This window comes from Triturus cristatus, chromosome 7 (assembly GCF_964204655.1).
Source record: "Triturus cristatus chromosome 7, aTriCri1.1, whole genome shotgun sequence".
Taxonomy (NCBI): Eukaryota; Metazoa; Chordata; class Amphibia; order Caudata; family Salamandridae; genus Triturus; species Triturus cristatus.
In genome coordinates, this window is record NC_140590.1 from 1,715,813,129 (window position 1) to 1,715,837,056 (window position 23,928).

The 23,928-nt window shown below is 45.1% G+C and overlaps 1 protein-coding gene across 5 annotated transcripts in view; it reads left to right on the forward strand.

Annotated features, from left to right (window-relative positions):
• Positions 1-23,928, forward strand: part of LOC146812865 (ragulator complex protein LAMTOR3-like) — a 120,968-nt gene that overhangs the window by 15,588 nt on the left and 81,452 nt on the right. For all 5 annotated transcript variants that reach the window (XM_085619940.1, XM_085619938.1, XM_085619937.1 and 2 more), the window contains 3 exons: positions 3,621-3,663; positions 12,441-12,475; positions 21,176-21,234. In XM_085619940.1, coding sequence (XP_085476066.1) covers positions 3,655-3,663; positions 12,441-12,475; positions 21,176-21,234 — 103 coding nt within the window. In that variant the 5' untranslated portion in view covers positions 3,621-3,654. The remainder of the gene's footprint in view (positions 1-3,620; positions 3,664-12,440; positions 12,476-21,175; positions 21,235-23,928) is intronic.

Genomic DNA, 23,928 nt, shown 5'->3' on the forward strand with positions numbered 1-23,928 from the left:
TTCAAGTGCAGTTAGAGCCAAGACCCCTCAGGGTAAATGTGCGCTCTACAAATTTTAATAACATAACACTTTCTAAGCGTGCCTGAGCAGCCTCCTGTGTCACCCCTGCTGTCGCTGCCATGGCACTTGTGGAAGTGTGCCAGATCAGATGGCATGGCTGAAGCCATGATCAACATTTGCCCCATGAGCTCTGCTGCATGCCTGTGACCCCGGCACCACCGGCTCCATGTTTCAGACTGCCATGAAAGTAAAGACTGCTAAAGCTGTGGTGCCCTCACATTGTCCAACCCCCCCCCCCCCCCCATGAGTAGCTAGCCCATCACTGACTCTCAATGATGTAGAGAGGAATATGCTGCTCTGAAGAATGAGACTATCTCCTCAAGGCATTTTGTCTGGCAACCAAGGCCCTGAATCGGACCGTTGCCTTTGTGCTCCAAACAGTGTCTAGAAGTACATTGTCATTGGAGCCCTTCATCTAGAGATGTGAACTGCCAAACTGCCTCCACCCAGTGAGGCCCCAGCGCGATTGATAGGTTAGTCACTGGAGGACTTGGATCCGCGGAGTCCACGAGGCCTGTCTGTGCCAAAAGACCCCCCAGAGCCTCGAAGAAGGCCACTGCCAAAATCTCCTACTTCTGTTGTTGCCATCTGAAGACCCTACTCATGGCCTGCTACCGCTCCACCTGAGGGGTACTGCAAGTTAGCGTGTGCATGGTCCTGTGTATCTCCAGGGAGCCTGTCCACCTGTGGGAGGCTCATTGATGCTCCACGTTACTTGAAGAGGAACGGGTGAGAGACTATGCAGACTGCTTAGGTCCTAGAAGTGACTGTGTGCTAAGGGGGATAAAGCACTACACCTGATGTAGAAACTAAAACACCAGATTCCCAAGCTTCTAGAGTGAAGTGACGAAGAGGGGGATAGAGCACCTAGCAGAGGTCCTACCTTGAAGCACATGGCACTCACACCCAAGCATTAGTTATCTGGTGCATTGTAATGTGTAGTATTGTTACTTTTTAGTAACATAAAGCACTTCTCTTTTCCAAAAGAAGAACACTGGTCTTGATAATCATATTATGGAGCTGCTGGGTGTGGTGTTTAGGGCGGAGTCTATCTTCCCCTACATTAACCTTCCCGAGAAGCCTGTGACTGCTCACCATCGCTACCATTGAGAGTCAAGTGTTGAAATAGTCATACTTTGCCCAGTTTGCAGAACTATAGTAGGATGGATTCTCGGACAGTATATTCAATGGCCCCAGCCCTCACGGCGAGCCCCTGCCTGCCTCATAGGCCCCCCCCCCCAACCGGTTATGACCGTATTCCTTTTAGATTTTGTGCATCAGCAGAAATGCATAGATCTGTGTAAATCATACAAAGGATTCTCCTATTTGTATGTTTGAGCATATTTTTGTGAATCAGTACTTTCATTTCCCTGCTTTTGACTCCATACTACCATTTTCTGGAGCACTTACAAACAGCCTGACCACAAGTGTTAACATTAAGACACATGTGTTCGATGCATATAAAAATAGTATCTTTCAAAATGATTCACCTTAAATGTAATTCTTAGTGCTGTTTAGTTCAAATGAAATAGATACTAGACTCTCATGGAAAACACAAAAGAATGCGCTGTCAAGCAGTATAAGCCCACATTGGGCCCCTTCATAATAAATTCTGAAAGTTAGCTCATCATGCAAAGATGCACCTTAATCCAAGAGTGCCAATTAGATTGGATGAGGAAGCCCCATCCACTATTTGTGGCAAGCTTCATCATCCGTGACCTCGCCCCACCCTGGTAGGATGATACTACCAAGGCGGACTCAACTTCATTAAGAGGGAATTTAACAAAATATTATTAGACAGGAAAGAATCCAGAAAAGTATCTCAAGGTAAATCCAGGATCATACCTTTTTAATTGCGGGTACCTTAGGTACAGTTAAAAACAAACAGGGGATAGTAAGTAGGTACAATTACCCACACATTTATGCTAAGATGACATGTTTCTACCCACATACATGCTGGTACTGATCAGAGGCATTTGTCAGGGCTAAAGGGGATCCCTAACTCTACTCCTTGCAGTATGTAGAACACGTGTGAAGTGCAGAGTTGTCAGAGCATTTATTTTACCATGACAACCCAGGTGTTTGGAGTTCCCTAACTCTGGAAAACTAGAGCATCATGGTTTGACTGGAGGTGGTATCCTCACCAGTCCCGTTTTTCAAGAGGAATTCTGGCAAAAATCCTGTTTCGCCTCTGATAAACCAGCTGCTCGAGTCTATCACACCTTTTCCACCGACTTGGGCTCAGAGTGAACAATAACTGCAACCATTAAAAAGTAAAATTCAGGGCCGGGATCTGTCATTTACTTGTTTATAGTATGTCCTGTCGCCCTTTCACTCTTCAAAGCAACAACAAACTTATTCAAAGTAGTTGCCAAAAAGAAGGTGCATCTTTTGCGGTGGGACATAATCCTAGTTTAGAGTATGGTGAAAAGTAGAACGGCAGGAGCAATTGCTTTTAATGATGTGGTGGAGTAAAGAGGTAGGAAATGTTTATGAAGGGCTTTGGGAAGAAGGAGTAGAGTAATGTTGATGTGAAATGTGGCCAGGGTGGTGGAGGTTTGAGGGGCTAGTGTTGAGCTCCAATGTCTCTTTTTGGGCTCCACTTGCCTCTATAAATGACCTTGTTGCATGACATGATTATTACATGACTTTTAAACAGATGCAACTTGAGGCTAATAGAAACCAGGTGACTTCTCTGGGATGGAAAGGGGTAGTATGTCAGAAGCTGAGTATGAGGGAACACCACTGAAAGAAGACCCATGTGCCCATGATGCCTACTAAACAAGCCAAAGTCAGGTTGCGCCCAGAGATGCCTTGCATTTGACTAATTAAAGATAATCAAAGATGTTATAGAGGACCCACTTTAGGATCTGACCATTCTTCTTTGAAGTGCATTGCACAACGGATCGGCATTCCCAGTGAATAGAGCTTAGAACATTTATTTTGTAGTCCAGGCATACCTATTTGATTTGGTGTATGACTGTTGGCAGTAGAATAAAAATATAGTAGATTAAAATGATCCCATTAATTACAGGTGAAACGTTAGTTTGAGTAGAGATACAGTAATACAAATCTATTAAATAAGGGTTTCAAATATGTATACTGTGTAGTGGGTTCTGATGGCATTGGATAGACTACCTGTGAAATATTGAACTCTTGAAAGGGAATGAGAATGTCTGAAACATTCTACAAGACTCGAATGCTGAGGTTGAAAGCGAGAAGGCCCTTGCCATTTAATATCGGTGGGTGAGAACGTCTGGTTAGTCTTGGAGGCTAGCACGATTATGTATTTGTTTATTGTTTGAACACAAGTTGTGCCCTTCAGTGGAGCTTCAGAATTCGGGATGAGAGTGAGGAAACTAGGCAAACGGGGAAGCTGTTTTAATGTCCAATTTAAGATGGTGGAAAAAGAAAGGCAGGCATGTTTTATTGGATTGACCAAGTTCACAAGGGGAGTGAAAAGTTAAATGTGACCTCCTACCTCAGTTATACCCTATGATGTATCAGTTCATATCAAAGTCAAGTATCACGTTCATTGTAAATATTTTCTTCTTCCCTAGGCTAAATAGCAACTCTTGATACAGCTTTTGAAACATGGCAGAGGTAAGTTTGGTCTTCGGCTATTTTCTCATATGATCACAATATATAGGTGAGATCATCGATGGGCATGCTTTGTTTTGATTTTCAAACACTTCACACCATGTTTGCATGCTTGAATGAACTACAGAACACCCGGAGATGCTCTGTAGAGATGCAAAGTTAAAGGGGTGCTCCCATACTATATTTTCAGTTCTGTTCTCAACCCACAGTCCTCTAGGGTCTTTTTATTATCTCTCTTTTTTAGGTCGAGCGCTGCTCTGCGAGGCTTCTTGTGTCTACTCCGTGTGGTACTGACTCCTCCCACACCTTGGATTGGCTTTTGCGTGTGTCTTTCAATAATGAAAGCACGCAAATGGCTAAAGGCGGGTGCATGTCCCACCTCTTTTGTAATGTTCACTCCCACGGCGTTTTGCCTTCGGGAGGAGCAGCAGCGCGCAGGGTGGCAGCTGCATTCTTCGTGAATGGCGTCCACCCCCCCCCCCCTTTATTTTCTTATTTGAGGCTTTCTTATTTTTTTATTGATTTGTTTACTTTCCTTTAGGCTGCAGCGGTATTCGTGCTATAATGTTTTTTTTTTATTATTTGTTTACTTTCCTTTGGGCTGAACGGGTATTGTAAACTCTTTGCCGCTCCCTCCCATCTTTAGCACGGCACCCTCTTTATGGACTTTGCGCTATAATTTTCTTTTTTTTAAATGTGTTTACTTTCATTTAGACAGTGCGGGTATTGCAAACACTTTCTCACTCCCTTCTGTCTTGTTTTTCTAACTCCGCGCGGGCCGGCTTAATGGGCCTCGCGCTATAAGTTTTAAATATGCTCCGAATTTGTTCCCCCTTCCCCCGTGCAGATGCTTTTTCTATGCGCCATGGTTCCCCCTTCCCTCTCCTATCCATTCACTTCCTGTGGATATTTTCTCCGATGCAATTTCCGCTTTATTGCTCCTTGCAGAGCAGCGATTACATTTCAATAAATACCGCCTGTCCCCAGCCCTGACGTTTGCTGCTCGACAAAAGTTTATACGTGCCCTGATAAACCAGGGCTGCTTGTTTGTTTATTGTCTAAGCACTGTAGCGTGCCTTCTCTGTGTGCTGGGGATAAATGGGCAGAGGACATGACACACTGATTAGTGAAGGGGACTTGGTCACAATAATACAAAATATCCTCAAAGTCTGCCACTCCGCTTACTTGGCTGGGGTTTCTGGTCGAATTGCTTGGTTAAAATGTTGCTGCTCCACCATTCATAAGGTCGTTTCCAGCTACAGGCGCCCTGGTCACTTAGTAACATTTACTTTATCTGTGTTCAAAAAGCCGCAGGAGCTTCATGTAACATTACACCTGCACCAATGAAGTTAGAGGATTTTCAACTCCCTAGAAAGAGCCAGTAGTCCCTAAAAATAGCTGGTCTTGCTCGACAATGCCATTGGGCGAGTGGATTTTTTGAGCCCTGCATATAAATCCGGATAAAGGGAAAGAAAAAAGTATTGGTAAAATAATGTATTGACCTACCAGCTTCGTCACTGAAGAGCACTACTTTTTAGGCTCATGTCCACATGTAATCAACCAAAATGCGGTCACTCACAGTGCAAGAGAGCCATTGACTGGTTCATTGTCCCAGCTGAAGTGGGCAACCCGTTGCCCCATGCTTTTCTTTGTGGTTGCAAAATGTAATGTAAGCTGCAGAGGCCATTGGACGAAAGTGGGTGACCCAAATCCCCTCTATGTATGTATGTATGTATGTATGTATGTATTTATATATGTTTTTGTTTTCTTTATTATCTTTGTTATATAACATATTTCTGGAGACATACCTAAAGCTGCCTCTAGCCAGACCTAAACGTATACATACAATGGGCTTCAAAGGAGTAAACCTCTCGCATTTTATTCTTGTAGGCCATTTGGTGGTTCATTCTGTCTCTTATGCAGTGCTTCTGTGCACTGCACTTGAAAGCAACTTTAGTCATCATACTTTTTGTCACATTCGGTTTATAATCTCATGTTCATTCTAAAATAGAAAGCATTTTGTCAGCAACAATTATTGAGATTGTGAGTCAGTAGTTGGATGAATAGATGCATGAGTGCCAGGATTACTGACCCGGTGTTGAATGAAGTGTGATTGATTGCATGGATGAAAACATTCATTCACCCATTGGCTCATTCTAGCATTCGCAAGCTCGCACTCTACACTGCCATATAGCCACAAATTCACCAGTCAAAAAAGATGCATTTTCAGTCATAACCTAAACCTGGTGACTTTGCCAGTGCTTGTTTCTACTTTTTGTTTCTAAACTAGTGTCCCTACTTCCAGTGGGGCTGCCCTGCTCGCCTCTGTTTGCCACTTCTGCTAACCACTCCTGGTAATCTATGTAGAGTCAATATATTTCTCCATACTAGCATATAACTATCCCAGAGGATACCTACTGTTTGGGGAGTATTACAAATCTTCTCACACTTTCTTTATGTAGTTATCTATGAATACATTCACTCTAGAATATAAAATAAGGATGTGGTTCAACAATAGTTTATTACAAAATTGATTTCAAATTGGTTAACATCGGAACAGTTTTACATTAGAAAACAAAGTATTTTGCAACAGGAACAAACATTTGTTTAAAATGTTTGACTGAGGATGTAACTTTAGTGAATGTCCTCTATAACAGATTCCTTGGCATGCACCAGCTTCTTGAAGGCTTAAATATAGAAGAGAATGCTACTAGTTTTATCAGTTAATTTCTCCAATTTTCAAGTGTAGTTAAATAAGACATCAAGACTTTCCCCCTTCTTTGGATCGATGCACATTTGAAGTATTCTGATAATAAGTAACCATTTTTATCCTCTGGGGAATTACTCCAAATGTTGAGTAGATTGTAGAAACGTAACTGGATAATGCCTATTGGTGTTTATATAGAAGCTTCACAGAGTAACCACCTCAACTAAAAAGATTTAAATCACATGTTTGTTCCTGTTGCACAATTCTTTATTTTCTAATGTTAAACTTATCAAAGGTAAACCCATTTTTATGTAAATTTTATTTTATTGGGTTTTCTTAAGGGTACACTTGAGGTATATACATTCAAGAGACATGCATTTTTGCTGCGTTGTTGCATTGAGGTGGGTGACCAAGTGGCAGTGTGAAGCAGTACAAAGTCCACGAAAATCTAAGCTAACCCCACTTGGCATTTATTTTATAATAAACTAGGGTTGAATTAAATTTATATTCTAGAGTGAATGTATTCATTAATAACTATGTAATGATATTGTAAAAAGTTATTTAATACTCCATGCCTAACAATCCGTATCCCTTTGGTAATTTATTATAATTCTGGTTTATAAATGGGCCGGTGTGAGGGTCCCTGAACCGGTGGATTTGGGTTTGTGTAGAACCACTGGCTTACGTTTACCTTCATATGCCTTTAATTCTCTAAAGTAGCTTACTTTTGACTCATTTTTAGGTCGAGCCTGGGCAACGCATGCGCTGCTCTGCGGCATGCTGTATTGGTGTATGGAATAGAAGCCCCGCCCACTCTCCACCCATATTTGTCATTGACTTGTGTCATTTCCCTTCGTTAATGTTGGCTTCTGATTTGTTAATAGGCTTGATAGTCCCGCCTTGTCTTCATTTGTAACCTCCCATTAGGACTGACCCTTTCACTTCGGTTGAACACGACATGCTTTCCTTCAACATTCAGCGTGACTGCGTGCTTTCACTTTCCAAGCAGCTCGGGACAATGGCGGCTGCTTCTTTGATAGGTCTTGCATTTACAAGAGTTTGAGCTATTGGGATTGTAAATGACCATGCCTTTTGTATATGTGTTAATTAGCAAAACAGATAAATAAAAGGCATTGGGCCAGATGTATCAAAGGGTTTTACCCATTTTGTGTCTATGGAAAAACATGTTCATACATTTGGCCCATTGTCCTTTACAATGCCAATAGCTTAAACTCTCGCAAAGGCGAGACCTATTGCATTGCAAATGCTTGTTAATGGTATGTCAGCATGTTGAATCCAAAGGTAACTGGCCTATTGTAATGTGCTATGGGTATGAGAAGTCGCAGGTCTATCTGTAAGAACACAAATGGCAGGAGTGTGGACCTCTGCCCTAAGCGATGAATTGGGAATCAGATGCACACAAAATATCAAAGAGATGCTGTGTGCCCCTCTCACGGAGGGCACTGCAACCTAGCCATTGACATGAAAGAGGGAGCATATTCCTCAATGTTGGTCTGGGTGAATACACGAGATTTGTGATGTGACAGCAACAATCTTGCTGCCCTGTAAAGATATCTAAGCAATGTGTGGTTGATGGACCCATTTCACATCACTTGTACTACTTAACCAGCCTGTGATCTCTGTGTCGGTGACAGTCCATTGACACATGGCATGTAAATGTAATCTGTTGGATGGTTTCTAAAGTTGAGCCAGATCTGCCATGGCTATGGCACATGAGCTGCGTGGAGTAACCAACTTTTCTTTGTGAATAATCCCTTTAGAAGCAGAGAGATGTTTGATTTTAGGCTAGTACGCATTCTGCGTGAGACCGAGTCATTCAAGGCTTGTGTTGCAATAAGGCAGCAGCAGCTCTTCTTTATTTTGCTTTGTTGAAGGAACATAGATATCCTTTCTGAGCTCTCTTTTGGAGTGTTCCAGATGAAAGGTTAAGTGGCCCTATAGGGAGCTGCTGAAAACCACAGTTTCTAACCTAAGCATGTATTTAAGTGTTAAAATGTAAGCGCTCCAATTACAATGTGTATTGACTGTATTCCCACACGGATGAAAGTGATCTGTGGGCATTAATATATTCTATTATTCTTACACTCAAACAGGCACCTCTAGTGCTTAATTGCCTCCTAAACTGTGAAGAGAGTTGGGTAATGCTTGTTGCAGACATGTTAATGAGAACCTTCCTGATGGCGTGACTTGTGGTCCACTGGGCAACTCTTCTACGGAAGGAGTTACTGCACCCGGTTTTATGAGCATGGACCCCTAAGCTACTGATGCTTTACCCACACCATTGCTGAGCAATTTGTTTTAAATTCAACTTTTGGGCTCTTCCGGTGTAAGATTTTTTTCCACAAAAGGTATCCAGGCCAGGTGTCCTTTTATCCCACATGTTGGGGTGTTTGCGGATTCCCATTAAGGAAACCGAAAAAATAGCCAAAACATATATATTTTGAAATAGGATGAAAGTGCTGTGCAAGAGGATGTGTGTAGGTTTTTTTTTTTTTATTTCTTCCCAAAAACGTTTGCTGGACTAAAATCACAACCTTTCCAGCTTCCAGAAACAGAATGATATTAAAAAAAAGAATTGTTACCACATTTTCTTCATTTTTCTAAGTGAGAGTCGATTTTTCCTATTCTTGTCATTTCTACCTACTCTCAGATTGTGGTGGAAACAGATGTAACCACCCATGGGTGGACCTGGAAAGCTATACATTCTGAAAAGTATAGACAATTCAGAATTAAGCAAGGGGTCCTTTGTATAGATCAGTCATGGATTTCCCACATAAACTAATTGTTGAAATAAAAAAAGAATGAAAATAAGTTGAGAAAAATAGAAATGGGTGACAATGTTTGCATGTAATTTTTTTGGCCCCATGGCCAAATTAACCAAAGTAATATACCGTTAGACCCTTCTGGTTGCGGGATATATAGTGTTAATTGGTTTACAAAAACATACAATATCCAATGGCAGCAACTGAGCTGCAGCTTATAATAATTTTTCACTGTGTTTCAGTTCATATGGTAAAGTCTACTGAAAGCGAAAGTGTGGAATAAACATGCATTTTTGAATGTATCCATGATACTGTGTTTAGTAATAGTGTTTATTTGTACAATCCTGAATTTGGGTGTATCGATACTATCGTGTGATCCAGTGGGCCTTTTGCAAAATGTGTTCCTTGCACTCTGGCTTAGCTTTTAGAAGCCATAAATGGAAAGAAATTCAACTCATAATAACAGCAAAGGCCCAAAAAAGCAAAGTTGAGTCATCACATTTTTGCCCTGAAAAAGGACCCCTTTTGGCACTGTGAGTAGCAGTGGTATTTTGGCTCCTGCCTGGCCGCCACAGAGGGAAACCTACTAACCCCTGGCATTTCTGACAACTAGGCACCCGGGGCAGTCCATGGAGATGTGACGTGCAGGGATCTCACATTTTCTATTGCCCAGAATGCCCTGCAAACTTAACTTTGGCTAAAATAAAGTTTTTTCCTCACATTTCTGTGAGGGAAAGTTCTGGAAACTGCAGGATCCACATAATTCCCACACTTCTCCTGATAACAACAGTACCCCACGTTTGTGGCGGGGCTTTTCACCCCTGACAGGAATGGATGAAAACCAATACCATATGAAGTCATTGTGGTCTACGCATATTTCCTGATTTGGTCCTTGTTCTTGTCTCACTTAATCGCCCCTGTCACATCACCTTGGATTCATCCAACGCTCTAGGTTTCAGACATTCCCTAGGTTCGTAGGGTTCATTGTTGCTGGCTGACTCAGACCCTGAAAAGTACAGCCAGTCACCACAGCAAGTTAAATGAAATTGGGATTTAAGTCCTCTCTGCAAGCACATATTTCAAATCGAAACCCAAAAGTATCAGATTTCCTCTCACTTACTATGCGAATGCTCTAGGACACATGCGGGGCCGAAGCACTGATAAGCCTTTAGTGATGGCATGCACCCCATTTGTAGTTGATATTTAAAAAAAAAAAAACAACTGTCCTGGTGTATAGTGGGCTTTCTGCCTCTCTGGAAACATTGTTTGTAACTCTCCCTGATTAGGCATGAGAACTGCTGGCTCCAATATGTTGGGGCATGACCCGATGCCTCGGAGGGCCGTCTCCTCTTTTTTTTTTTTAAATTAATAAAAAATGTTTAAAACCTTTTTTTATTATAATTTACCATTTTTACCTGCTGTCTAGAAGGCTTTCTTCCCTCCACTTCCATGCTGGAGCTCAGACTGGGGGTAACCCACCAAACTTCCCATCATGGGCTGCTGAAAGACTGTTCGACCCAGTATGGGGTTGGGGCACTGCCCGATGCCTGGATGGCCCTCACCCACTGCTTTTTTTAAAACAAATATTACCCCTGGTTTTTTTGTGGGCTCTGTGCCCCTCTCCCCGCCTCACTGGGAGCAGTTGGGGCAGATTAGGGTAAACCATCTCGATCTGCCCCCTTTGGGGGCAGAAATACATTTGGGGCCATTATTGGGTGCGGGAGCAGCTCAATGCCAGGTAGGCCGCTGATTACTTTTTATTTTTAATTTCTATGCTATCATTATTTGCCAAGTGGCTTCCTGCATCCCTGGAGGGTCTGACTGGGTTGTATAAAGACCGATTTGCTGGTTGTGGGTGGGGCTGTAGCTCGAGGCCAGAGTGCGCCACCCACACCCTTTTTGTATTTAAAGTTAACTAGGGGACTTTCAGCCCCCTGGGGTGTTTAGGGGAAACTCCCCATATCTCTTACCAAGGAGAAGAACGACTGTTCTTTAGTGGAAGTTCACATGCCCTGGGGGCGGGGAGGGCTGCTCACCCTTTGACATCAGGGTGGAACCCTACTTGTGAGTCGCAGTCCTTGGGCAACCCCCAAGCCGGAATCCACTTGAGAGATGTACCACTGTGCAGTTTCAGCTATGCACAACAGGTGTTGGGTATGGTCTGGGCTGTAGCCAGACTCCTCACCCACCCCCAGCAGGTTCCAACCCCTATTGTGTACAGCCAGCTTTGCCCAGCCCTCCATAGGCAGCACTGTCCTATGTTTCTTCTTTTATAAAAAAATTTCTGTGTAAACATTCTCGATTTTCTTACAAATCACTAAATGGTCTCTTTTTTCAAAGGCCTAAAATGGTGGCTGCAGAATCATGATTATATTAAAAAAATTGCAAGTTTACCATGGCAAACTCAAATTTTGTCATGCCTGGTTTGGCATAAATCAGTTCAGCGTTTTTTCTGCCGGTGCAAGCAACATTTCTCGTGGGAGCTAAAGTGATAAAATACTTATGTTTTTTTCATCACCTGTTAAATGTTTTCCCCTCCCCAGAACTGTATTAAAATTGACATGTGGGCGTTGGCTAACTACATTACAAAACTGCCAATTTTGATGCAGAGCCGTCCATGGTGCCCCACTTGATTGCGCAAATCAAAAAATGCCTTGTCAGTGGAAAGCTGTCCAGAACCATACCCGCACAGTGGCGACTGCCATTTTGTAATGATTAGGGCTGGGCAACATTTTTACTATGCCAGAGTAATCAGAAATGACCGAAAATTATGTAGTTATGAGTAATTTGGCACAAAAATCCAACTGCAGGAGCAGAGGAAGAACACACTTAACAAGAGTAAGCGGATACGGCTGTTCGCGTTCTGTTGCATTTAGTGTCATTTTCTTTGCGCGAGATGCATGCTCGGTTCGATTTTGTGATATGAAAATAGTGCTAAATCCTGGATTACTCTCCTTGTATAATCTTCCACACTTTTGCTGTAATTTCACGTAATTATGATACAGCAAATTAGGAGTTACTCCCACCCTTAGTGATGATTAGAAGAATTGTTGGATATATTGCATTTTACAGTGGAAAAATTATGATTTCTCATTATTATGTGCCGATAAATATGTTGAAAAAACATTTGGAGGGCTTGCTTATCGTTTTATTTCTTCTTTTAAACAGACAGCACAAACCTGAAGTGGAAAATGCATCTTCCCAATGAAGTAGAATAATCAATGAATAGGGTAATGCATTATGTCACTAGGTATGAATTATGTCTTGTATTTTGTATCTCTCTGTCGCAGGACTTGAAGCGGTTCCTTTACAAGAAGTTACCAAGGTGAGTATTATTTACTGATGTTTAAGTAGTGCGCGTGAACACGTCTCCTGCCAAATGATCAATAGCTCAGTTGTAATTTGACAAACTTCTTATTCATAGGGTACTGTGCCAGAATGTGGTGGGTATAGTGAGTCAGCAGGTGTTAAATAACAATGCTCTTACTTTCTTCCCCCAGTCCTTGTTTAAAATGAGGCGTGCTTCTCAACACATTAGGAACACTTGTTCCGCATTGTGGGTTTTTTTTTAATTTTTTTTTTTTAAAAACCTTTATTTAAAAATCAGGACACAGCTATTCAGCCGACAACCCGGAGGTTCGGCAGCATCGATAATTAGAAACAGTGATGCGTCCCCAGTACAGTACAAAGAGAAGTGCAAAGGTTCAATTTTAAGTAAACACAAAAACTCACAACAAACCCCAGCAAGGCAAGAACACTAAAAGCCCATGGTGAGAGCCCCCAGGGGAGGCCGGACCCCACTCATCTACCAGTTACAAGATAGTGTAAGGAGGAAGAAGGGGGACAGCAGAGGCCCAAATAGTTCATAAACCAGACTGTGCTGGAAAGAAGGTCAGGGGGAAAGCTGTTCCTCGGGAGGTTCCAGATCAGGGGCAAGACATATTCCCCCCCTGTATTGATTCCATCGCCCCCAGATGGCGTGCCACTTCCGGGGGCGGCCTCTAGAGCAATAGACCGTCTTCTCCCTAAACATGCTCCAGTCCATGTTTTCTTTCCACGCAGTCAGTGTGGGGGGCCCCGAGGAGCCCCACAATCGCGCGATATCCCTCTTAGCGACCATGTTACCCAGAGTCACCCATTGGGTCCGCGCCTCATCAAGGTCAGTGGGCCCCCAGACATTCAGGAGACAACACCGCGCCTCCGGCTGCACAGCAATGCCCGTCACCTCCCCCATAACTGCATGGACTCTCCTCCAGAATTCCACAATGACACCACACTCCCAAATGATGTGCAGGAAAGTACCCACCATACCACACCCCCTCCTGCACAGGCCGTCCTCCGAGAACCCCATGTGGACCAGCCTTGGCCCCGTCACATACACTCGGTGCAGTATTTTAAGCTGCACCAGCCTCAGACGCGACGGGATCGCAACCTCCTTAGGAGAAGAAACAGCTGACTGCCAGTCCTCATCATCCAACTCGAGGCCATCCCTAGTCCACTGGTCCCTCAGCCCCAGAAGCATGTCCGCCCGGACGTTTATCAGTTTCTTATATATGAGCGAGATCGTGCTCTCGGGCATATGGCCATCAAGGACCCGGTCCTCCAAAGGGGAGGACTCAGGCACCTTCTCACCCTCCACGAGGACTGATCGGAGGGCGTGGCGCATCTGAATATACCTGAAATACTCGGAGGGCCCCAGCTCATACTCAGTCTGCAACTCCTCAAAGGACTTCACCTTCCCCTTATGCAGCACATCACCCACCCTGGAGATGCCAATCAGGTCCCACTTATCAAAGCCTTTTGAATGCCAAAGCCTTCCCAATCTCTCCGATTCAAACAACGGGGTAGCGAGGGTGAGCCTATCCTTCCAGCCCAGCGAGTCAGTTGCCATCTTCCACACCCGCACTGCCACACAGGTGGGCCCCGTGAGGGACGAGTCTAGGGACCGCGAGTACAACGCCCTGTAGTAGTTACCACCACGCAGCAACCACCTGTCCATGGCATACCCAGGGCTGAGGGCAGGGCCATAAAACCCATGATTGATCGCGCTCAGCTGTGTGGCCCAATAGTACCGTCGGATGTCTGGGAGCGCAATGCCCCCGTCATACCATGGAAGCGTCAACTTTGCAATAGCAATTCGCGGCCGCCCATCCCACAGCAACGTCCTTTGGAGGCCTTCGACCTCCCGAAAGTATTTGGCCGGCACCCAATCCAGGGTATTCTGTAAGGAGTAGAGGAAGCGGGGAAGAGACATCATTTTGAACAGGGCCGCACGCCCAACGAGGGAGAGCGGCAGCCTCCGCCAACCTTCAACATCGCGCCTCAGGCGTGCCAGGGGGGGGAGCAGATTCTTCTCATAGCGCACAGCAGAGTCCATGGAGATAAAGATCCCCAAATACACGAAACCCTGCTGGGCGACCTGTATCGAACATGTTCTAGGGATCGGTGGAACCTCGCCTCTAAGAACATACAAATACGATTTGCTCCAATTGATGACGAGACCCGAGTTCCTACCAAAAGATGTGAGTACGTCACAGACCACTATAAGTGACTTCTTAGGCGAGGCAAGATACAACAGGATATCATCGGCATAGAGCGAAATACGGTCCTCGTGTTCAGGCGACCACCGAAGGCCCCGTATATCCGGGTGCCAACGTATCCACGCAGCCAGAGGCTCAAGGGCGAGGGCGAACAACAGAGGCGACAGGGGGCAACCCTGCCGAGTACCCCTCCCAAGCTGAAACGGAGTCGACGCCCGACCATTCACCACAACACTAGCTAGCGGCCCCTCGTACAGCAACCTCACCCAGCTCACAAAACCGCGTCCAAAGCCGAACTTGGCCAGCACGGCCCACAAGTATGCCCACTCCACCGTGTCAAAGGCCATCGTGGCATCAAGAGACGCCACAATAGCCGGTTCACGCAGCGTGCCCGCCCTGGCGATTACGCCATGAAGACGCCTAAGATTCAACGCTGTGTTTCGGTGCGGGATGAAGCCGGATTGATCCGGGTGGACCAATTCGCCAAGTACCCTAATCAAACGGGTCGCCAGGAGTTTAGCCAGAATTTTCGGCTCCGCGTTAAGAAGTGAAATAGGCCGATATGAGGCGCACTTATCGCGGGGTTTACCCTCTTTGTGTATGACCACAATCGACGCCAGTCGCTGATCCAACGGGAGGGTCCCACCCCCCCGCGCCTCCAAAAACATGGCGCGCAGGTGAGGGGCGACCCTATCCGGGAACAGCTTGTACAGGTCGATCGGCAAGCCGTTCGGTCCCGAGGCCTTACCCGAGTTTAACGCGCGGATAGCCCCCGCCACCTCGTCGACCGTTATGTCACCATCTAAATCGTCCCGATCTATAGCAGAGAGGCAGGGCAACTCGATATCACGGAGGAGGTTACACGAGTCCTCGGGCGGCCTATCCGACGCAGAGGCATAAACCCTACAGAAATAATCCGAGAAACACTTTACAATCCCCTCAGGTTCCACAATCGCCTCTCCCCTCTCTCCCGTCAACTCTGGCACCACTCTATTGACCCGTTCTTTTTTGTCCAGCCACGCCAGGAGTTTCCCTGCCTTATCACCAACATCATACAATCGGCCCTGCTGTTCCCTACTGAGGGTCTTAGCGGCGTTCATCACCAGGTCTTTATACTCAGTTTGCTTCAAACAAAGCTCATGCAGTGAGGACTCTGTAACCTCCTCCTCCATCGCTCCCTCCAGAGCCGCGATCTCCTCCTCCACCTGCAGAACCTCGCCATCTCTCCGCCTCTTGGCAGCCACTACTAGGGAGAGGGCTTCCCCCCGAAGCACGGTCTTAAAAGCTTCCCACAGCGACACTGCCGAGTCCACGGTTCCCTGGTTGTCCTTGAAAAAATTATCTACCTTCTTTACCAGGGCGCTGCGCATCTTAGGGTCTCGGAAATACCACGGGTTGATGGGGGCCACCCTTCCTCCTCCCTCCCGACCTAGATCCAACCGGATCCACACTGGCGAGTGGTCAGATATACCGCGCGCCATGTGCCTCGCCTCGGATACCAACGAGGCATGCGCGGCCAGAGTGAGCAGGTAATCAATCCTGGAAAGGCTACCATGTGCCCCGGAGTGGAACGTGTATTGGCTCTGTGTGGGGTGCCGGAGCCTCCAGCAGTCTATCAGGCCAAGCATGTCTAGGAAGTCTGGAAGCCATTTCTGAGCCCCCCCTGTGTCTCTGGGCGGGTATCTATCCAGCAGGCCGGAGCCAACAGCGTTGAAATCCCCTCCCACCACAAGCATTCCCCCCGGGAGATCCAGCAGGGCCCTACTCAGATCTGCAAACGTGGAGGCCTGCAGGGCCGGCGGGACATAAACCGAAACTAAAACCAAAGTCCGTCCTTCCCACCGCCCCGCCACCGCCACAAACCTTCCCCTATCATCAACAATGGTGGAGTCCACCTCAAATGGCAACGAAGCTCTAACTAGGATGCCTACACCCCTGGACCCAGATGAGAATCCCGAATGTGCAATGAATTTATACCCCTTCCTATTCAGGGCATAGCACGTATTACCTATAAGATGCGTCTCCTGCAGCAGGGCAACATCCGGCATTGATCGTTTCAAGAGTTGCAAAACAATCCCCCGCTTAATGCGATCCCCCAAACCAACCATTAACATTCAAGCTTATAACACTTAAGCCCCTACCCCCCATCCTCAAACAGAAAAAGGCCCACCCCACACCCGAGGAGCCACCATGGAACAGCCCTGGAAATAATCATCATGCCTTGCAGAAATAAACCCCCCAACAACAAACCCAAAATCCCTGAAACTCCCCCCCACCCTGCACCCCTGCTGCAGCTTACAAAGCCCCCCCAACTTGCAGTGTGCCTGTCGCCCTACAAAACCAAAGGTCTACAAAAAGTACCCTAAGGGAGGAAAAGAGCACCCCTCGTCCTCCCGCAACCCTCCACAGTTACTGCACTCTATGCAAGTCATTGTGGGTTTCTTAATTATATCCATTAATACTGAAATCTGTATCTGTGTGTTGTAAAACATTTTTTACAGAGAAAGGTTATCTTTCGAGTTACGAAACCATAACTTACAAGAAATGTTGGCTTTCTTTTGATGCCAATAATATGATTTTGCATAGTCCACTTGGAGAATTAAAATTTGGCTGAAACACACACAATAGCATTGCTGGCGACGTCCTTCTGGAAAATCAAGTCTCATGTACAGTTCCTGAATTTATCAACAGACTTATCTGTGTGGAGCTTGGTGACTTTTTAGATTTATTACTGGACACCAAGGTGTAACTCGCCATTTAAAAGTCTGCGTATTATTACACACCCAAGACACTTTGTACAGTTAAGTTGATCTCAAACTGGTGGCACTGGCAGCTTCTACCATGAGGCCGTAAAGTGGGTTGAAGGATGGTTTTGCATTTGGCCAGGAGAGAATCGGGGACAGTACCAGGGTGTAGGACCTCCCAGTAATTCCAACAAGCGAGGAAAGCACAACTTTCCCTGGGAGGCTTTGAAAGGGTCCTCCTACCGTGAAATTGTTTAAAAAAATAAGGTAAAATATTGGATTTTACAACATAATTTTAACATAAATCTGCTAAAAACTCATAGGCTCTAAAAAGGCACACATCGTCACTCGTCAACAGGAGCATTTGGAAAGTGCCTGGCCACCTGTGAACTGCCACTGAATGCCCCAAGCTCTGCACACACTGTTTATTTGTGTTTAGCAGTGATCATGAAAACATAGCATTTGTGTTTCCATGAATACTGACTGTGTGCCGGTCTTTCTGGGCTCCCTGTGACTAGAGGAGGAAGCTTACCATAAGTTTGCTCTACTTTATTTCAACATTTACCCAGTTTGCACGATTCATCTAACTCCCTTTTGTCAAATAAAGAACGAGCGAAAACTGGACTATTGTAAATCTTATCTGTCTGAAAAAGCTCCCAAAACAAAGGGCCTTATTACGATGTTGGGCGGACGTAATTGCGGAAAAGGAACTGCCTGACCTTAGGTCGGCAGTTACCGACCACACTATTACGGTGCCTCCATTTGTCTATGGAAGCTTGTGCGGTGGGCGGAAAAGTCCAGCAGCACAAGCTTCCATTGACAAATGGAGGATCCTTGCACTGTGTTGGTGCCTGCCACACGGTGCCAAGATGTTGAGGGGGGCACCATATGTGGCCCCAGAGCAAAGACCGCAGAGGGTTGGGGGCCCTAATAGGGTCCCCCAAAGACACTTTCCGACAGCAGTTCCATGTCGGAATGGCCGACATTGAACTGCTGTCTGTAAGTGCCATCATAATCCCTATGGCAGAGCCGAGGCTGGTTCCGCCGTCATTGTGTATTATGTAAGACTTCCGACGGACCGACTGGCTCCTTGAGACCTTCGGAAGCGCCGCAGATGGTCCCTCTGCCTGATGCTTTTACCTGCTGCATCATAATGCGGCGGGCGGACAGCTGTGTGAGATGTCGGTGGGTCTCTCGGTGTCTGACCCACCAACATCATAATTAGCCCCAAAGTTGAAGGCCGAATGTCCTGTGAAGCCAAGAATTACAAGCCTTCATGAAGGACACAACCTATTGAGAGATCTTAATAGATTTTAGTGCTGCTGCATTCGTGAGCGAACAGTGCTGTTTCGTCTGTGTGAGTCTGTGCCTATTGGAACAGTTTCTTTTTTTGATTTTTTTCTCTTTTAGCAGAGGAACGGTTAAAATGGCTAAGAGCGTTCTCATTCATGTATTGAAGCACAATTGTAACTTGAATTGTTTGAGGTGGAAGGAGAGTCTTCCACTCTGTACAAAGTACTGCGGGGGAGGCTTATATTGGCAGAGATATAATTGAAATGAAGAACCCATTATGGAGAATTGCCCATAATGTTGCCTTTTGGCTCCTCGGTGAGACACATTTTCAGTGCCCCTCACATATTGCACTTCTGCCCACCCAAGCACAAATCAATTTGAATGTAGTTGATATAACCTCTAAAAGTGTACACTACTACGACCCACAGCACCCCGAATCATCTCCTAGGCTCCTATGGATCTCTTGTGACCACTGCATGTTCATATATATGCATCTTGCATACCAAGTAAGAAGAAATTTGGAACTCCCCTGCCCTTGCATCTGCCCCCATATCTTCCTTAATTAGGATGAAACACTTTGTGCTTAATGCTTACTCCACCTCCTTGAGCCCATTGCTGCAAGACTGCCTGCTTTATAAAGCATTTTGTATTTATGATAGCTGTGCCCTAAAGGACGAGATCAAGCTTTCGAGGGGAGCAAATTCTATAACTCCCAACTTCTGGTCCTTTGGAGCCCTTGAATGTATTTGCAATCCTTTTGACTCTATAACATGCCAAATATATACATGGACTTTCGTGGGATCACCATGTTTGGAAACCTGCATCACCCTCCTAAAATGTATTTGCCTTTGCTGACTTCATGTGCTCACATTCCAAACGTCTGACATCTGCCTTACAGAAGGGAGAACAGGTTGGCAGGTACGGAGCACACATTCACTTTTATTAACTTAGTTTACACAGACTGACAAGGTCTGTATGATATAGACTTGCCCCTCTGCATTTAAAAAAAATATAATTTTCAAAACCTTTATTTGACAGTCAATATAGTTGGGATACATTTGCATCAAATCAGAGCAACTGACACAATGAAATTGTAGCCAAATATCATAAATGTAATGACATTACCAGCATACTAATAATAGAAGACCATGAGGGGCTGCTAGAGCACCACAACCTGCGTGGGAACAGAAGGGGGAAAGGAAAGCAATATGAAGGTGAGGGCGGGCACAGCGAGCAAGGAAAACATGGGGATAGAGGGAGCCAGTTACTGACCAGCACCGGCGGAGTTGCCAGCACCTTACCTACCTTTACTTGGACACCTTCTGAGTCACAGTTTAATGAGGGTTTTGCGTTGTGGGCGGGGTTGGGGTGGGGGGTGCGGTGCGGTGGGATTACCCTGCGTTTCATTGGGGTTGGGGTTCTGATGTTTTGTTATTATTGTTTGCTTATAATCAGATTGCATCTCTTTATTGCTACTATTGTACTATTGTTGTAGGTCAATGTATGACATTTCCTATGTCCAATGGCACTGTGCTTTCCCCCTATTCACTTCTTCTTTGATACCTACGCACCGTGGGTCCCTGTATGGACTCTGCCTGCCCATGTGGCTAGCTCCCAACCTGCCCAAGTGTTTGCTTGGGACGACCGGGTTGTTCCCCGGCCGTTCTGCACTATTACGCTGCAGCTCACCACCTGGCGTAATCTGTTATCTGTCCACTACGCTCCGCGAATTTTCCCTCCTACATACAGTAAAACATGACTGACACCATTTGTTGGACCTGGAACATCCGTGGTCTTAACGACCACCGAAAAGCCAGGCTCATCACCTGCAGCGACACAAGGTAGACATTTGCCTTCTTCAGGAGACGCATCTTCTGCCCGTGACCTCCTCCAGACTTCAGTCGCGCCACTGGGGAGAATCACATTCCTCGTTTTATTCCACTTATGCACGGGGGGTTTCCATTCTGATATGTAGGGGCCTCCCCTGGCAAAGTCTGCAGGTACTCGCAGATACGTGATACTGCATGGCTCTTTGCTGTCTCAACCCATGACGATCGCTGCGGTGTACGGCCCTAACTCTGATGATCCCGACTTTTTTTACACATGTATGGCACCTTATTTCTTCCCTCAGACCGGCGGCTCTGCTCCTGTAAAAACTATATAAAATAAGTGCTGGTACTCTCAGTACGAAATTGCATGTGCTTTTACATCACAGGGTACATAAGACGTGCGTTTGATAGTGGTGCATGACACCCCTTCTGGACATGACCTGGTATATAGAAGACCTAAACAATGTAGAGAGAGTTTGTCTTTCACATGTTTGATTTGACTCTACCCAGACGTGCGTCCCTGCACCTTAAAATGTGAAGCTCCATGTTATGTACAGTTATTTAGTTATGTGGAATTACTACATCCTTTCCTCTTCTAATGTTACTATTTATTTTCCAGTGTCGACGGTCTTCATGCTATTATTGTGTCCGACAGGGATGGTGTTCCTGTCATCAAAGGTATTCCAGTCGCCCTCTGGAGTGATTATATCTGCGCGATGCAAATTGTTTGACCACATGCACAGTCTATTTACCCAGTTTGCTCTATATGCGCCCTTTCATTCTGAAATCTCTATTTGAAAATTAACTTTTGTTTGCTAGACTTAAAAACATCAGCTTTTTGTGTAACATTTATTGCATTCTGGCTATAAAGTTCAGTTTAACTATCTCTGCCATTCTGGGGCCCTATTACACATAGGGCACACTTTTCCTGTTTGTGCCACCGTGCAACCTTTAAATAAGTGTGCCATGCACAAACAAACAAAGTGGGCCCTATTGCAGTGAATGCGCTGCCCCCAGGGCAGTGCTTTCAAGTGAAATGCGGAGTGGCCGCTCCAAAGCCTCCCAGTCTTTCACTGTACAGGAGTCATCCCAACTGCACTTTAAAGAGGGATTAAAGGTCCCTTTGCACGCAGGTGGAGTGAGGTACTGCACCTGCCTGTAAGGGGATGTCTGGAGGGTCCATAGAACCCCCCAACAACGCACCCCCCCACCCCCACCTCCAGAGAGCTGCCTTCAGGGGGTGCACTGACTGCGCCACCTTTTTGTAATACACTTTAAGTGTGCCTTCTGACCGCTTCTTTGCCTTTGCGCCTGCGTGTCTCTAATATGGTGCAGGCGCAGTGGTAAAGAGGGGCCAAGCTCCCATGCAAGTGGGGAACACCCTCTTGAGATAGTGCTGGTGCTAAATGTGTGCCAGCGCTATCTGTATTACAGAAGGGTCCGCACAAGCATCTGCGGCCCCTTTTGTAATAACAAAGTGCACATAATGGGTACACAGGGTGCATGGCATTGGTGCACTTTCTGTTATTCGGCCCCTAGTCTTTACTTCCCACCTATTTCACATTCTGTTTTCATATCCAAGCTGCCAGAGTCCTCCCTTCATATATAAATTGTTTTAGACCAGCTGTTTTTCCTTCTCAGACCGGCTAGCTAGCACAAACATCTAATCTAGCCTTGTTGATTTATGGCACCTTTCATCAAAACCTTTAGGTGTTAACTATTGATACATTATTTTTGTGCAACGTTCAACACAATACATTTTCTTTTACATTCCGTGTTTTGACCAGAAAAACACTCCCAATTAAATAGCGGTACTAAAACGTTCCTTATCTCATCTGTACATGCAGTACCTTTCAGGACAGGATTTCCCATTCCCCACCATAGTTCAGTTGGGGAGAAGTAGGCTGTAAGGTGTGAAGTACAAATTTTGAAAGAAGCATTTGACTTTGCAGAAGGCTTGGCATCACATCATCTTTAGAGTCCACCCCAAAGAAAAGACCAACAAACCCCAGTTACTGGTGTTACTATTCCTTTGTGTCCATTAGCATGATCACCGCTTCTGCTGCTGCCTTGATTGTGAGGTTAAATTGCGATTCTCCTATTAACATGACTAGAGAATCTGGATTTCATTAAAGACACGGAGGCTATCATTATGCATTAATCCTTTTAATGCAGTCACAGACAGCCGCACTACATCACAAAGAAAGAAAACAGTTCTAGAATGTAGTGCCCAGGATACAAATGGCATGAGACACAAACAGACTGCCTCTTTTAAATGCAAATAAGAAAAATAAGTTCAGAAGAGTGGTCCAACTTGGTCTTGAAATTGTAGGTAGCGACGAGTCCGAAGGAAGGCTGAAGGATAGATGATTATGAAGAAATATCTGAAAGGAAAGAGAGATCGGATGTAGAAAGGGTAATATAATACAAAAGTCACAGTTGATATGCAAAAGAAAAACATCATCAAAAGAACATAGCTTCAGGAACATCATGAAAGTACATATCTTAAAGTACATAGTTCGAAAAAATATACCAACCAAGGGTGTGGAGCAAAAGGGAGGGATAATGATAGCCTCCGTGTCTTTAATGAAATCCAGATTCTCTAGTCATGTTAATAGGAGAATCGCAATTTCATTACAAGACCGGAGGCTACATTATGCATGTTGGTAGCCATGAAGTACTACATCCGACATGTGTTCAATAGGTTTACAGTAGTGGTGAGCAAAGGTAAAGGCATTAGACCAATCTGCTGCTTTAAGAATATCATCCAACTTTCCTCCGGACCAGAAGGATTTGCTTGCCATAGCACCTCTGAGAGAATGAGCTTGGAACTTAGAAAGATCAATACCAGCTAGATTCATTACACATTTGACCCATCTAGAGATGGAGGAGGAAGAAACTGGTTTAAAGGGTTTAACAAAAGAGATAAGGAGTTGATAGGCATCTGGAGGACGAAGGTCTTTCGTTCTCAAGTCATATTCTCTCATACAGTCTAAGACGCACAATTTCTTGCAAAGGTCAAAACGAGGATAAAAAATGGAATCTGACATGGTCTTAGTTCTTCTAAATATGTCAAATTTAACACCAAACATATCGTAAGATCTATGAGAAATATCCAGGCATTTCACATCTGAAACTCTACGACAAGAGATTAGGCATAAGAGAGTAGCAAGTTTAAAAGAAAGGTACTTCCTGTTAAGGTATAAGGTATGCGTTATCTGGCCAGGAACAAAAAAGATCTAGGATAGCTTTAACATCCCACATGGAATTGTATTTAGGTCTAGGAGGTCTTTTAAGTCTTATACTTTTCATCACTCTACAAATAATATTGTTCTTACCTACCGTTTTACCATTGACCAGAGAGTGTCCTGC